Source organism: Alosa alosa, chromosome 4, assembly GCF_017589495.1.
Source record: "Alosa alosa isolate M-15738 ecotype Scorff River chromosome 4, AALO_Geno_1.1, whole genome shotgun sequence".
NCBI classification, from domain to species: Eukaryota; Metazoa; Chordata; class Actinopteri; order Clupeiformes; family Clupeidae; genus Alosa; species Alosa alosa.
This window is the reverse complement of record NC_063192.1, coordinates 748,252-765,769: the sequence shown is the minus strand read 5'-3', so window position 1 is coordinate 765,769 and position 17,518 is coordinate 748,252. Positions and strand designations below refer to the sequence as shown.

The 17,518-nt window shown below is 39.1% G+C and overlaps 1 protein-coding gene across 3 annotated transcripts in view; it reads left to right on the top strand.

Moving 5' to 3' along the window:
- The window catches only part of kansl2 (KAT8 regulatory NSL complex subunit 2), a 53,087-nt gene extending 40,809 nt beyond the window's left edge, over positions 1–12,278 (top strand). For 2 of the 3 annotated variants that reach the window (XM_048240731.1, XM_048240730.1), the window contains 2 exons: positions 2,810–3,010; positions 11,155–12,278. In XM_048240731.1, coding sequence (XP_048096688.1) covers positions 2,810–3,010; positions 11,155–11,268 — 315 coding nt within the window. In that variant the 3' untranslated portion in view covers positions 11,269–12,278. The remainder of the gene's footprint in view (positions 1–2,809; positions 3,011–11,154) is intronic. The other variant, XM_048240732.1, reaches the window with a different exon arrangement.
- The last annotated feature ends 5,240 nt before the right edge of the window (positions 12,279–17,518 follow it).

Sequence of the window (17,518 nt, the reverse complement as noted above, 5' to 3'; positions counted from 1 at the left end):
CATCCAATTTCCATCACTTCCCAATCCTGATTTATCAGTCTGGCAAACAAATATCACAGCCCCCTTTATTGCAAAAAAGTGGTGCATTATTTCTGTATTTTGCAAGGAATAAGGAGCATGGTTAAAGCAACATCCAATTTCTCTCTCTCGGTTAAAGCAACGTTATGTAGCAACTTTGCCTTAAAATAATGGTTTCAAATTCATTTAGACGGTCCACTGACTTAGTGAAGAGATTCTCTCCATTACTGTCCTTGTCACTGCCCATCCATGACGCCTGGTACTTTTTCTTTTCACTATTGTGTAATGCGTTCGGGAAACAAACAACGGAACAATACCAAAGCCAAAACTATCACTACATTGTCTAGGAGAAAAGCTACAGCTAGCACCTCACGGAGTACATTACAAAGCATTATCCCTGTGTGTGCGTGTCATGTACTGACTTTGGTTTTTATATGTCAAAGCGTTGCTGAAATATGACTATACTTTCTGTGATTATAGCGCCCCCATAGTGGTCAAAAGTCATAACATTTATTGAGCCTCCTCCTTATTGGGTCCTGACCCCATGTACCGACTTTGGTTACTATATGTTAAAGCGTTGCCGAATTGTGAGGCTACTTCCTGTTTGCCAAACTCGATTGGTCGTGACGTGCGACTGGTTTTGGATATGGCTCCAAAAAGCAATGCGTTTATGAGTCATGGTCTGACTATCATCTGCGTCAAGTGAAAATTGGGTAAACTTTGACCTGTGAAAACTTTTAGGTGTTTTTAATTAAATCCAATATGGCGGAAGGTCCAACATGGCGGATATTGACATCATGGGGTGCGTTGAGTTCGGCTTCATCCAAGGATTCCAAATATACCCCCATGTGTACGGTTGAAACGTTAAGCGCATAGATGTAATGCAAAATTTGACACATTGAATCAATGTGCCAAATTTCCCAACTTTTTACTGTACGGTTCAATGGCAAATGAGCTTTATGTTATAATAAGAAATATAGCTGTTGAGCAGGAGTTCTAATGGCAATGCAGTGTTACATTATAACCCCATAGTGGTCACAGGTCATCTCAAATTTGTTTGACCCACATTCTCATGATTTGTTCATGAGTCCATGTACCAAGTTTGGTGTCGATACGAGAAAGTGTTGCTAATTATAGTGCCCCTAGTGGTCAAACCAAATGTATTGTAAGTAGGGTTGCAAAGGGGCGGAAAATGTCCGGAAACTTACCATGGGAAGTTAAGCTGGGGAATTTTGGAAATATTCCAAATTGGAAACTTTCATGGAATTAAAGGAAATTATGGGAATTGATGGGAATTTACGGGAATGAACTGGGAATTTTGGGTAATTCATACAAACTGTTTCATATACAAACATTAACGTTTTGTTTCGTAATAAGCAATATGATTTGTATGTTTGTATTTCGTTTAACTTGGCATACAAAGCTAGCTAGCATGCTAGCAGAAATCCCATTCTCTGCCTATGGTTTACTAGCGTGCTTAAACTAGCCACACTGAACTGCCCAAGTTACACAACACCACTCAACAACAAAATCCGATTGGTTGGAACATTTTTTCCCCATGCATATGAACGCACCATAGGTTTCTAGCAGCCTATGCCGATTGCTGTGTGCATGTGATCGACATATGTGCAGGGTAAGATATTGACTGAAATTGCATTAAATCGGGTTGTTTTAACTAATATTAGACTGCAAGATGGGGGGTTTTGTCCACTACATTTAAGTTCCCTGTTATAGACTAACTTGCCATATTAAAAATTCCCAGTTTATTCCCATTAATTCCCGTTTATTCCTGTAAATTCCCATATATTCCTGTTAATTCCCATGGAAAGTTTCCACCTTTGAAAATTCCCGGAATTTTGCAACCCTAATTGTAAGTCCTCAGAATGTGTTCATCAGTACGTGTTGTTAATTATAGTGCCCCCCTAGGTTTTGATACGTGAAAGCATTGGCGAGATATGAACTCATTTCCTGTGATTATAGCACCCCGATAGTAGTCAAAAGTCACCAGATTTCTTGAGTCTCCTTCTTATTGCGTCCTGGCCCCATGTACCGACTTTAGTTTTTATATGTGAAAGCATTGCTAAAATATATGACTATACTTCCTGTGATTATAGCGCCCCCATAGTGGTCAAGTCATAACATTTATTGAGCCTCCTCCTTAATGGATTACAGCAAATTTCATGGCAGTTGGCCATATATTGGCTGAGAGATTATCTCACTTCCTGCTTGACGGCTTTGCTGTCAATTTTGACTGGCTGTATTAAGTGAACGCCTGCATAAATGTGAAGCTTTTGTGAGGCTTGGTCTGAAGTATCATGTGACAAATTTTGTGAAGAATGGACACAATGTGTGACTTGTGAAAGCTTTTGTGTTTTTGATAAAATCCAATATGGCAGGAACTCCTATTTGGCAGTAATTGAAATCGGGCATACGGTTCAAAAGTTACAAACATGAATTCCACTACAACTTTGACCCATATGTGGTGCTAGAGCGCTTGAAGATATAAAACGTTGTGAAATGAATCGGGGGACTGTCCCCAATCAGTGTACCAAATTTCACAACTTTTTCATCTAAGGTTCTATAGGCTGCTGTTACGGAGGAAAGAAGATGAATAATAATAAGAAAATATATAAACAATTTGGGTGCATTTGCTGCTAGGCCCTCAAATATTGTCCCTAGGTTGAAAAATACCAAACTTCTCCTTTAACCTCTCAAAGACTGAGCTGCTGGTTACCCTGCCAAAGCTTTTAAGTCAACAGAACATTAACAACCCCCACCCCATGCATTATAGGATTTGGATGTGGTTGGAGATGGCCTGCAGTGTCCTCCCTCCCCACTGCTCTTTGACACCGCACTGGCTCTAGAGGACCAAACCATACGCGCCATCGCAGAAGCCCCAATGGATATCCTTACAGAGGTGGAGTCATCTGAATTGGATGCCCGTATCCCTGGAGCAGATATCTTGGAGAGGGAACAGGTCTCTGCTGATGAGGTAGATGTGCTTAGAGATTTAGATGTCTGATTATTATTAGTGCCAGGTGCATTATGTGTTGAAAAAAGTCTTAAGAAATACTTTATTCATGCCGAAGGAAATTTGACTCACAACAGCACCATCCTGTGCATGTAAATAAACACAAACATTGTATTAACATAAAAGTGTCACATCAGCCACAAACAGCCATATCACTGTGGCAAAGTGATGAAGACATGATGGCCATTTGAAGGAGTGACCTACTGTGTCTCAGAGGAACATTTGGGGAAGATTAGCCTCCCACTGAAAGTACTCTTCAGCTCAACAAGCCTATCATTTATGGGAGATGAGGCGTTGTTCAGGATGCTCAGCTTGTGAAGCATAGTCCTCTCTGCCATCATCCGCCATGTGTCCAACTGAATTCCACCCCCTATGACCGAGATGGCTTTCTGAATAACTATGATAATATTAACTGTTATATTTCAAGGCAGTAAACTCTGGCACTCTTTCTTATATGTCAGATATTTCAGTTGACAGCTCTAGTTTTGAATGCGCAGTTAATAATTGTCAGGCAGTGACATTACCACTGATGGTCCACACACGTATTTCTGCATGAATCTGAAATGTAACGTTCATACCGTGCGGTGTAGTCCGGAATATTTTTGCAGCCATATCCATTACTCAAAAGTTTGAGAATGGAATGTCACAACGAAAATGGGAGTGCATGTGCAGTGTGTATGTGTGGTAAAGCCAGCTAAGTGGTATCTATCTACCTATCCCAAAGTCCAGACTCACTCACAGACTTCGTAAGGGCTTAGGGCTGTCCCAATGTCGATTTCAAAGGGTGTGAGTGTTTGAGTACACACTTACCGAGCCCTTTCCGTGAGTCTGCATCGGTGCAGACTTCACCAAAGGGAATTACCCACAAAATATCAACACACATTCAACACAAAATATCACCAAAATGCTGCAGGAAGTGAATACTGTCAAACTGGGACGGTCAAAAGTCACCCTTCACAAAAAGTGTCTGAAAAGCACACTTTTCTTTGTTAAAATCCAGTGCTAAGGTTATGGGTAGTCAAACATCAGCTGTGGTAGTATTTCTGAGTAATATCAGTCCATTTCTAATGAACAATAGACTCAAGTTTACTCACTTTACATTTCTATTGGTTTCTATGGACAGTGTGATGTTTTCTCCAAAGATTTCCAAATATATGAATGACTCTACCTGCCCCTTTATATGCAGCTGATTATCAGTGCCAGAGGAAGCAAAATAGGCCTAGAGTATTACCTAGTTATTGCCCTGCATCAGTTTAGACAGGGTGCACTTTTCAGTGTATGCTTCATTCTTCCTCATCCAAACATACTGCAGTATAAACAGAATACTGAACCAAAACCATTGAATTAACTGCCAAACCCATTGTCACTCATTTATATGGTTTTGGTTCAGTATTCTGTGTTGCTCATCCTTTTAGAACAGCTGTATGTTTTGATGAGAGAGAATGAAGCAAATGAAGTACATTTTGATTATTTCTCCAAGTGGGAGCATATAGAGGTTGAATAATAGTCAGTTGATAACTATACCTATAAATCCAACCCAGTGTTCTAGTCTGTGCAGTAATATGTTGTGACAGTGTCAAATGCTGCACTAAGGTCCAGTTGCACTAGGACTGATGTTTTGCCTGCACCTGTATTGAGGCATATGTCATTTAAAACCTTAATAAGAGCTGTGTCAGTGCTGTGATTTGCCTGAAAACCAGACTGAAAGTAATCAAAATGCCCATGGTTAGTTGTTTAAAGACTACTAAAACCGCTGTTTTCAGGGACTTGTGCAGAGTGTTTAAGCCACATGTAGAAGAGCTGAGATTCAGGACAGTCTTTTTTTTTTTTTCTATCAGGCTGAACTCTGACATCAAGTTAAGTTTCCCTCCCTTTTTAGCTAGAAGTTCTAAATGAGTTAGTAGTTGAGAAGATAGTTGAGTCAGATTTTGTCAGTTGAATTTAATTTGAATTTTAATTCAAGAAAGTTAACAATGTCATCCATAATATTTGCCATTTTTTAATTAAAGTTCTTCACCAAGTCCCCTGAGTCTGATAGTTGACTTGACATCTGTGAAAGTGCTTGCTCAAAGAGAGCACTTATCTGGTATGGCAAGCTCTTTAACAGCTGTAGAGACATTGAGACCCGTTGTGATAACAATAATAATAAGATTTATTTGTATAGCACCTTTCTCATACACAGAATGCAGCTCAAAGTGATTTATATTTGGAGCACTTAACACAATGCGCAAAGAAAGAAAAATAATGCAAACAAACAAAATAATTAAAACAGAGATTTAGAATTAAGTCAAGATTCACAGGGTGGTAAGGAGACCGATACAACAACACAATACAACTAGTGTAGTGAATTTAGGAAGATGCTGTAAATAGCAGCAGTAGAATGTAAAATAGTGTGAAGAAATAGGCTAAGAGATATAAAAAAAAAAAAAAAAAAGTTGACTAAATGCTCTCATACAGGTATTTTCAGGACTTTTTTTAAAGATATTAACTGAACTTGCCTGTCTGGTGTGCAGAGTGTTCCATAGCTTTGGTGCATAATGGATAAAAGCAGCTTCTCCACCTTGCTTGTGGAGCACTTTGGGCACAATTAAAAGATTAGCATTGGAAGATATAAGGTCTTTGTGGTTGTGGAATTCACAGTGTAATTAAGGGCTGTTGCTTCACTTAAGGCGAGACACTACAGGTGAATAGGGTAACATTTTTAACAAGCAGATATCACTATGAAACTTCCCCAATTGATTACTTACATTAATATGAAAAAAAAATGTATTACAAGTTTGCTGTAATTTAATGTTTACATATGCAAATTAGGCATTCTAATTAAATATGCGCTAATTTGCATACATTTTAAGGCACGAAACCTGAGCATTGGATACAGCCAAGTTCAAAATTATGTTTTTTCATTGTGTTCAGATATTAGATGGGAAAACATTTACAGAGGGATTTATGAATATCTACTTTTGTTATCCTGTAAATCAGAAAATTATGTCACTAGCCCTAAAAATCGCTTTTTTTTCCATGTTTTTAGGCATAAAATGTCATGTAAGTCAGGCTAGGAATAATATATCAACAAACCCCTCTGTAGAAATCTTCACATATAGTTAGGCATAAGTCTAGAAAGTTTGGTGTATGTAATGCTTCTGAAGTGGAGTTTTGAGCTCAGAGTGTGAGTGGAAACTCATTTTGAGAAAACAGCCTTGAAAGACAGCCAATGAGATTCCGTTCTCAGCCTAGACTTCGTCTTTGAACTTTTCGCGATTGGTTACTGATACAAAGGAAGTGTCCATATATGGATCACATAGCGTGATACAGGAAAAACAGAGCTTTCCAACGGTAGTACACATGTTATGTTTTGAACCACGGTCGCGGGAGTGCATGCAAGGTTAGAATGCTAACTTTTGCTGAATTTAGGAGAAATATACAGGCGCGAGTAGACACAATATAATGAAATAAACACCTAAATGTGTAAATCTGACTTTTTTGTTGTAGTAGTGTGATAGAATACATGCTAAGGTAACATACTAGCTCAAAATCTCGACATTGACCAGTGCATGAAAAAACGATGTTTTCACCTGCCGTGTCTCGCCTTAATCAATAGCCTAATATCACAGGCTATAGTAATGACTTTCACTTGCACATTGTTAAGGCACAACACCCAAAGTCATATTGAAATTGTATTGTTTTTGAGTCGGCGAGTAAGTTAAGTGCATCAAATCCTCCAATCATTCCTCATGATATTTACATAGAGGTTACATTAGATAACCACTCACAACACTGGTTATTCAGACAAGCCTGTGTAGCCCAAGCGAACCGAGACTTGAAAGTGAAGTTAGCATGAGGACAGATGTTTAAGTTAAACAAACTGCTTACACATGACGTCCTGTCTTGTATTTAATCTAGATTTATTCTGAACACTACATTCAAAAATAAATGCAACAGACACTTTTGCATCCTGATGTTTCTTCAGCCAATGGGTTTGCCACACTGAGGTGGTGTGTCTAAAGTTTCTGTAAACTTTGGTGTCTAGTTTGGTGGCAGTTCAAAATAAGTCCTTTGACAGTTTGTGTACACAGAGGGTAATTTGTGTGCTATGTTGGATAATAGACCTCTGAAGTTTGCCTATAAAAGGACCCAATATCTTTCCCCATATAATGAGATCCTGGAGCTAACGGAAGCTAAGCAATTATTGCAAGTTGCACTGCAAGTTAGCTCCCATAGCAAAAATCAAAGTTACACGTCTTAATATACCGAAGTTCACAAAACCCACTTGAAATCAGATAACAAAAGTTTGTAAGGCAAAACCTTTGCCTTCGTCTTCACAAGAGTTTTAACAAGTGTCATTGTTCAAAATCCCCATGTTATTTTCCCATAGGAAAAATCACAAGTACCCAGATCTTTTTATATGAGCAATCATGACCGCTTTTTTGTAGGCAAACTTCAGAGATCTATACTAACAGGATCAAATCTGATTTCTGGATTTCCCCTGCTTTGAAATAGCTGTGCATTATATGCGCCTTTCACTTTAGACCAGGTATTTCTTGGTCAGTGATGTTATCATTTTTAGTGATGTTAAAATAGTAATTTTTGTTCATGCACCTGATCACACCTTTTTTTTTTCATTGACACACCTGTGGGAGCACATTGTCCATTTGACACCTTGTGAACTTGTGAACTGAGTTGAGAGTAAGATAGGAACAAGATTGGTTTGCGCTTGCAGCCAGGATGCACTGGGTGTAAGATGGGGCCCTTAGTGTCTTGCCACCTTAAGTATTGATACATTGAGATACATATATTTTAAACATTATAGCATATTACAATACAGCAGGGGTCTTCAACCTTTTTAGCCCAAGGACCCCTTGGCTGAGAGACACTGAGCACGGAAAGAATTAGGCCTTTAGGCCTGATATTCATATCTTATATTTGGAGCTAAGTGTCAGTCACTCACATCGAACACGAATGTTAAAGCGGCAGTTGGCAAGATTATTTTGATCATATTCACTTAAACCAACACTATGCACCAACAGAACAACATAAATCAGCCGGTTTTAGAAAAAACCCCACACTTCTACCTCCACCTAGAGCCTGTTATTTGTTTTGCAAAAATCCACAGCTCCCGGTTCTTCTGGTCCAATCAGAGCAGGGCTGTGTGAGATCTGACTGTCAATCACAGTCTGGTGCACACTGACGAGCACAAACTCGATGAGAGGATGCTTGGTCGTACTGGGGGAGGGGCATGAGAGTTGTAAACATTAAAAATTTTGGCTAAGTCCCCTCAATCTGTCCAACTTGCCAACTGCAGCTTTAACATGTACATTATCTGTAACAGTGGTGCTTTATAGAACTCGTTTCAATTTATTCTGTTTATTATTGACGATGAATCACAGGACCACTTTTTGGGCAATGCTAGCAATTAGGGCTGCAGCTATCGATTATTTTTGTAATCGATTAATCTAGCACTTTATCGATCGATTAATCGGATAACTTTTTTTTTTTGTATTTTGAAACAACCAAAACAAATAATGCATAACGAAAATGACACTGCTGTAAAATGATCAAGCAATTGGCACAGAGGTATTTATTCTAACTCCAACATTTGGCTCTAAAACTAAGCCCATTTATTGCAATTTACCCATTTAGTGTTTATTTTGAACATTATTTAATTGTTGGCACTGGCACTTATACTCTCTCTGTAAAATGTCAATCTCTTGTGCATGACTTAGTATGGACAGCTTTGTTCGCCCAGCTATGTTGTGAAGTGCTGGGAGAAGAGGGAAAGCAATTTAATGTATTAATATGCACAACAAGTTTCATGCTGTAATCTAGACCTGACATCAAAGTAAATATCTGTTTTATGTAGATTTCTACACCTGCAGCATTTGCCATTAGGCTACTAACAAATAATTTTACCATTACTAAAGAATAGCCTACCATTAGGCTACTAACAAATACTTTTACCATTAGGCTACTAAAAAATATTTTTTGGGGTGAGCCTATTTGCTGTGGTAACCTAGCAACCTGTGTGTGTGTGTGCACACGCGTGAGGGAAGATGAGGGTGCATGCATGTGTATAAGAAGGGGTTCTTTTTTAGTAGGCATAACCTACTGTCTTGCAATTGAACGTGAATAAGTTTACTACTTAAAAACATCAAAGCTAAACATTATATCACGACATCGCTACAAATACAGTATGTGATTTAAAATTAGCCAACATCAATATAGGCTACGTAGATAGATAGCCTACTTTATTGACGTTTAGTGAAACAGCATGGAGTGGATCTTTTCGGTTCAGATGCTTGTTCTTTTCCTTTTTGAGTAATGATCCCAAAACTTTACTTGAAAACTTTAGACATTCTCTGCCATTTATGGACATCTTGACTCAATCGCGCCAGCTAAATTCAGAATAGATCACGATTCACGCGCTAGTGGTGTGCTTCCTGAACAACTGTCCGTGTGGAACAATCAGATCCCTGCGCGTATAGTGCGCGTCATAGGAATTTAACGAGGCTTCGAGGCAGGGTTTTTGACTTGAGTAATTTTTGTAATCGAGTTATTCGAGTAACTCGATGAATCGTTTCAGCCCTACTAGCAATGAATCACATGGGAAGCGAGGGAAAAGAAAGGCCTCATATCTTTTTAAGTGTTTATGTTGAAACCCAAAATGGACATTTTACTTGACCAAATGCTTAAAGGAAAATTCCGGTATTTAGCACTTTGAGTCCCTTTGAGTCAGCACTTTGAGTCAAACATGTCCTAAAACAACCCTTAACGTTCTTTTTCAAAACTGTGCAACTCACCGAGTGGTTAGTGGTGTTCGTTGATGTTCCAAAACAAGTAGCGAGCTTAAATACAGTTTCTGTCGGTTTTATTTGGCATTTTGTAAAATCCCATCGATTTCTGTTGGAAGACTCATTGCACGTTGATATTACTGCGCCACCGTCTATGCTTCAGGTTCAAATATTGAGCTGTTGTGAATAGTTCCACAATAGCAAATAAGACGGCTGGAAATCATACATTGCGCCGATATATTTGCTTTTAATAATCAACAAACACCACTAACCACTCGGTGAGTTGCACAGTTTTGAAAACGAACGTTAAGGGTTGTTTTAGGACATGTTTGAGTAGCCTACAGTATGCCTGTTTGCAGCCACTCTGAGAAGTCAGAGGCGATTCAAAACGAGTCAGAAAAGTCGAGACGGGACCAATCGTCAAAATTTCGGTGTCCACCACTCTAGTTCATCCAAAACAAACCAGAAATAGGACTCGAAGTGCTAAATACCGTAATTTTCCTTAAAAAAAAACTAACATCTATTTTTATGTGCTGAGGTTAAGAAGACATTGTTTTTTCCCAGTAAACTGTTTGCTACCATTGCTCCATTGAGGTTGAATGGGATTTAGCTAACTAGCAGTGATTTTGCTAACAAAGTTGCTAGTTGTCTGTTGCCCTCATTAGTTGCCCTGTGTTGCCGGCAACATTACCCCGTCTATCATCAGCTTCACAGTTAGCCATCACATTTTAAAGGGACACCAGGCAAGCCTGATGTTTTTTCTCTACGAAACTCCCCCTCGCTCGTCTGAAGCTCTTTTCCTTTTCTTTGCGTCTTTCGTCAAGCGTTTTCGCTGCTTCTTCGCCGGCTCTGCCATTATACACACGTTTGCAACAATCTCTAGCGCTTTTGTTAGCCTGCCTCTGTGCTGTAAACTGATCTTGCTTCTCGTTAAAAGGGTAGGATACACCAACTTGCAAGTGGGATATTCTTCCTACAGGCAGTAGGGCGGGCGAGAGAGCCTTCATTCGCCCTGTAATGAGTCATTTAACCATATACCGACTTACGAAGATGATTAATTAACACAAAAACGTTGCCTGGTGTCCCTTTAATTAAGGAAGGACAAAGAATTAAGCTTGAGTACGGATGCAATATCTCATAGCCTACCTAGTGAGAGTCTGACCTAGTCTGGTTAGGGTTGAAATGCAGTTTAAATCCATGTTTTCTGAGGCTGAGCTGCAGTAAAAAAATATATTTTTATTTATTGTTGTCATTTTAATGATTTACATCACATGACATTTTCTGATTGTTTAGAGTCAATGCCCTGTTTGTTTATCCTAGATTTTCTCTGGAAGGAAGTTGACCAAAGAACCAGCAAGGACAGCCCAGCAGAACTCAACACAGACCAGGACAGGACAATGGACACAGGACAAGGGTGTAGCCAGTAGAATATGATTGATTAAAAGACATAGTTCTCACATGCTGTAACGTATCTACTGCTTGCTGTCTCATTTGCTACAACCTTCAAACCTCTCCAATTCACTATCTGGACACGTTGTTCTTGTGAGACCACTGGATTTTGATTGTGTCACTGAACATGAAACACTCCCTGCTTGCATTGCCCTTCAAAAGCCTTAACACGCTTTTTAGCATTAATAGTGATTTCATGTAATTTGGACAGAACAATTTGAGTTTGTATTTCTCTTAAGACGGGAGAAATGTGGTTATTTTCATGTATCCACCAATACAAGTTATTTAATCTTTCTCAGACTGTCATTGGAGGAAGAATATTTCCAGGTATCTTGTCCAAGTACATGTTCTAAGCATATCAAACCCTCTGTTTCTAAGTGTGTGCATGTCCAGGCATCCTAGTACAGTTACCACATCTGTGAGCCAAAGCCATAAGGTATGATTTTGAATTCATGGAAAATATAAATAGTGGACCTAAATAGTCACATGTTAGATTGTAGCGTAATTTCACAGTATAATGTCTTCATTTTTTTTCAGAAATTAAAACATACATTATGCGCTGGCCCACAACGAGGAGATTTTAAGAGACTTACAAGTATTTGGTTGGTTGTGGCATTTAACATTAGCTGTTGCCTGGGCAGGGTTAAGGAATTAGAAGGCTTGGGATCAATGCCTGTTTCCTGCATTGATGATAAATGAGAGCAAATATCACAATTATTATCTGCATTTTTCACATAGACAAAATTGATGTAAATACATGGACTTAAAGGAACATGCCAACTTTTGGGTAAATTATCTTCTCTACCCCTTGCTGTCTCTGTGTGCACTTTGTGTACAATAACCTGCCATAATCAACATTATATTGAAGGGTAGTTTCTTAGTTACAGTTGATTTCACTGTTACAAAGCCTGCTTGTTAGTTCAGTCATTGTTTACATTGATATGGGATGGTGATAATAAATAAATAAATAAATAAATAAATAAATAAATACTTCATACGTGTCCCAAGTTCAGAATTAAAATAGCATTTCCAGTCTCTTGCACATTATTTTCAATAATATGTATTGTGTCGTTTAAAATGTGGTATACCATGCTGCCATGGTTAAGATGATCTGATACAGGGCTGTACGTTAACTTTTTTTGCACGTAGCAGTGGTGCTACAGAGGTTACAAGATTTGTAGCACCAGCCACAAAATCTGTAGCATCGGTATAAATCTTCTAAAATCTCTAAAAACAATCACAAATAGGGCAGTTCATCAATTGTGGATGGGATCTAGGCCTACTGCAACTGGATTGATAAAATGCCCTGGCTACATTGTGTTTGAGAAGCGCTAAAGCCATCAGCATGATGCATCTTATTTAGTATTTTTTTTAATTTTTTTTTATTACAAACATCTAACCGGTGGTGCAAATGAATAGGCTAACTGACATGTCAAAAAGTGCATCCATGAAATGAGTCACTAGACCGTTCCGTACACAGTAGCCTACTGAAGATCGCTGAAGGTCCGTGGCTAAAGCAGCCCTAATTAAAGTGTTGTGAAGTTTTTTTCGGAACAGATAATACTCTTGTAAAGGATAAAGCACTACTAAGCGAGACTAGTGTTATGTTGAGCATGAAGTGGGTTTAAATTTGACTGATAGAAACTGGGTGGACTTTTTTCTTTTAAGTTTTACATTTGAAAGGTGTTGTGAATTCTACGTTGTTCGTTTTAAACTGAACTGAAAATGCAAAGCAACAAGGCAATTACCAAAAACTTCTACCTGCTTGCCTAATCTGAATGCACCTCGGCTCGGTTGGAAGATACTCTCACTTTAGGCTTAACTATTATAAACCATTAAACAAATAGGCTATAACACTTGCTCGATTCGCAAGGATAATTCGCAAGGTTTAGTGTTGGATTGTTTGGATACTAGGCCTACACACAAGTAGACATGCTTTTTAATCGTGTAGACTACAACTACCAAGGTGAAATCAAAGTAGCTTACATCGATTCCCCTCTCACAGAAGTATAGCCTACACAGGTACTTCAAACAAACGATTCACAGGGAGGCTACACCAGGAGGCTACGTGCAAAAATAGTTTAGAAGGCTGGTCTACGCGCTGCTATCACATCTGCGCTGTTAATCACCGCATCCTTCTCTCTATACTTGCTAACATGGGAATCTCCGGTTCTGCTCTCTCCTGGTTTGAATCCTACCTCACAGGACGCTCGTTTAACGTATCATGGCTTGGTCAGCTATCTGCACCTCACCATCTCACCACATGGGTCCCCCAGGGCTCAGTGCTGGGCCCCCTTCTCTTTGCTATCTACACCACCTCCTTGGGACAGATTATCCGTTCGCATGGCTTCTCATACCACTGCTATGCAGACGACACACAGCTCTATCTGTCCTTTCCACCTGATGACCCCTTGGTTTCAGCACGGATCTTGGATTGCCCCTCAGACATAGCTACATGGATGAAGGCACACCACCTCTAGCTGAACCTCTCAAAGACTGAACTGCTGGTCCTCCCAGCTAAACCTACCATACACCACGATCAACATCAAATTTGACTCCCTGTCTGTTTCATCTACCAGGACTGCAAGAAATCTAGGAGTTGTTCTCGACAACCAACTAACCTTCTCAGATCATGTTGCCTCAGTCGCTCGGTCATGCTGTTTCGCACTCTACAACATACGGAAAATAAAAGAAAATAGGAAAAGCAAATAATCAACTCAAATAGAATACAGTTTGCAGTGTGATAGTTATTCAGACAATACTTCATGCATTCAAATTGGGAAAATATAACCCTTTTCTATGTCAAATAATTTCAGATATTGCCTATAATAATTCTGAATATGTGCACTTTTCCTCTAGTATTAGTTCTGATAATTGTCCAGTTCTGGCTCATCCTACCCTAAAACATGCAGAGAACATTGTGCAAGGCACTATTAACCTGGCAACTGCATCTGTTAGAGCAAGTCAAGGATTTTCACTCTTGCAGTCACATCTGATCATCTCCAAAATGTAGTTTGGTGCAAGTTTGATGCATTTTCTGGTAGACTGGCTGTTTCGCACTCTACAACATACGGAAAATCAGGACTTACTTGACTCAAGATGCTACCCAACTTCTGGTTCAGGCAATAGTCGCCATCTCACGACTTGACTACTGCAACGCCCTCCTGACAGGTCTCCCAGCCTGCGCAGTGCAACCACTTCAGATGATCCAGAACACGGCGGCGCGCCTGGTCTACAACCAACCCAAAAGGGCACGTTACCCCGCTGCTCATCCAGCTACACTGTCTACCTATGGCAGCCCGCATCAAATTCAAGGCTCCTACATGCTAGCATCTACAAAGTAGTCTCCGGTTCTGCTCCCGCCTACTAATCCGGCAGCCATGGAGTCGGACCTGGTTTTGTCGGTTAAAGTTTTTTTTTTTTTTTTGCAGAATCTTGTAGACTAGGGGTATCTCTCTAAGATTTAGGAGGAATCCCAGTGATATCCCTTGGGCAATTTTGTATATTAACCCTTTCTTGTTTAATGTATTGAATACAAGGTGAGAGACACTACAGGTGAATAGGGCAAAAAAAATAACTAGCAGATATCACTATGAAACTTCCCCAGTTGATTACTTGCATTAATATGGAAAAAAATGAATGTATTACAAGTTATCTGAAATGTAATGTTTGAATATGCAAATTAGATAGAGATAGATACTTTATTGATCCCCAGGGGAAATTCAAATTAGGCATAATCTAATTAAATATGTGCTGATTTGCATAAAGTTTAAAAAGAAAAAATCTGAACATTAGATGAAGCCGGGTTCAAAATTATTTTTTCATTGTGTTTACATATTAGATGAAAAGTATTTTACACAAGAAATTTGAATTACAAGTTTTCTGCAATTTAATGTTTAAATATGAAAAACCCTAACGTGCCAAAATCATGAAAAAATAGGATATACCTCTAATTTCAAGTTGAGTAGACCTACTTATATTAAATGCAAATCAACTCAAATAAAATGTACTAAAATACAGTGTTCTGTGTGATAGTTTGTCAGACAGTACATTCAAATTTGGACAATTTAACCCTTTACTAAGTGAATTAATGAATTTCTATATTTCAGATAATGCCAATCCGGGAGCCATGGGGTCAGACCTGTTTTTGTGGGTTATTTATTTATTCATTTTTGCTTAGACTTGTTGACTTGGGGTGGCTCTTTAATATTTAGGAGGGAGCCCAGTGATATCCCTTGGGCAATATCCTATATTAACCATTAAAGCCCTATGTGCCGAAATCATGAAGAAAAGCAAATAATCAACTCAAATAGAATGTACTAAAATACAGTTTGCAGTGTGATAGTTATTCAGACAATACTTCATGCATTCAAATTGGGAAAATATAACCCTTTTCTATGTCAAATAATTTCAGATATTGCCTATAATAATTCTGAATATGTGCACTTTTCCTCTAGTATTAGTTCTGATAATTGTCCAGTTCTGGCTCATCCTACCCTAAAACATGCAGAGAACATTGTGCAAGGCACTATTAACCTGGCAACATGTTAGAGCAAGTCAAGGATTCAAGGATTTTCACTCTTGCAGCCACATCTGATCATCTCCAAAATGTAGTTTGGTGCATTTTCTGGTACACTGGTTGGGCTCAGTAACGAATCAATGAATCTTTCTTCAAATGGCAGTGTAATTTCCAACTGAAGTATTCCTTTATTTCAGGCTCCAAATACTTCAATACTTAAAAATGAATATTCTCTTTTTGAATGACTAGTTTAGTCTCTGAGCATAGACTACTACTGCAATAAAGAATAAAAATAATTTTATATTTTATACATATTAGAACAGTAGAACAGACACCCTGTCAGCTAATAGAGGGCAGTTTAGGCAAGTTCCACTCAGCAGCCATATTGTAGTGCTTTTTGGGCACTTAACAGGCATCTATTTCGGCGTGCGCAAGACTTCACAACACCAACCTTGCTCCAGCAGTGAGATCACAACACATGATTGACACAATGTATTCACAACACACCACATAATTGGCACAATGTATTCACATGTTGACTTTTTTACCGCGGAAGGGGCGGGATATGTGTAGACAACTGCCATATTGGCTTTACAAACTAACCCCATGCATTTCTATGGAGGATTTTTTGAGTGCTGTGACTCCTCATTAGAAAGTCTCTGGTAAACCTCCATCCACACCTAAGAGTCGTGCTAGTGAGAGATGGTAGCATGTAGCACCCATGGATTAGTTTCCTCTCCCACTCTGAGAATGAAATCTGCACTTCAGAAGCACCTACATACACCAAACTTTCCAGTCTTATACCTAACTATTGTGTTGCCCCCTGCAGGTAACCCCCAGAACCTAGTCAACGTCAGCCGTTTCTCAGACGTAACCACAGGCCTAGGCAGTTAAGACCCACGATACCCCCAAGAGGTTATTGCAGGTAGCAGGGACCTACTGTCGAGCGAAGTTGCACGTCTTCCCTCTGCGGTGCAGATAACCTATTACTCCTATTTTAAATATCCCCCTTGGAAGTTGATCAGGCTTCCGTGGTGGATTTATGATGTTATTAGATGAGGAGCGACTACGCCTAGGTCTCGAACAGTTGGCTAACCTGCAAAGATGTTTGACCCTAGAGTTTATCTAGAGACACAGGTTATAGGCTACTTCTTGCTCAGGTTTTATAAGGATGGAGATTTTATTACCATCCAGCAGTACTAAAGCTAAAGTCCAACTATCCCAAGTCTTAGACAGAGCAGATGAATAACCACAGAAGAAGCCAGTTATCTTACCCTTCTGCTGGAATTCGTAGAAAGACCAAGAAAAGACAAAAAATACTGCTTGAAGAATTGGATGCCAAGGTTAAATGAGTTCTTTACTTTTCAGCACTTTGGTGATGTTAACAAAATGCGGCGTAATATCCACTTGCAGGTTACAATGTTGTAGAAAATGTAAAAAGAGTAAATCCACAAAAGAGAATACAATAAAAATAGTAATCCACAAACGGAGAAGAGAATACAATAGTAATCTACAAATGGAGAAAAAGGGTATATAAGAAAAAAAGTAAGTCCTCAAAAAGGGAAAAATCCGCTGATTGTCGTTCTGCAGTCTCTCACTGTCGGAGTAGCAGTGCAATTCCAGCAACAGGTGGTGCGGAGTTACGGTCCGCAGCTTCAGCCTGGCACGAAGTCCCAACACTTTGCTTCTCAACAAAGTACAGACGACGAATCCTAA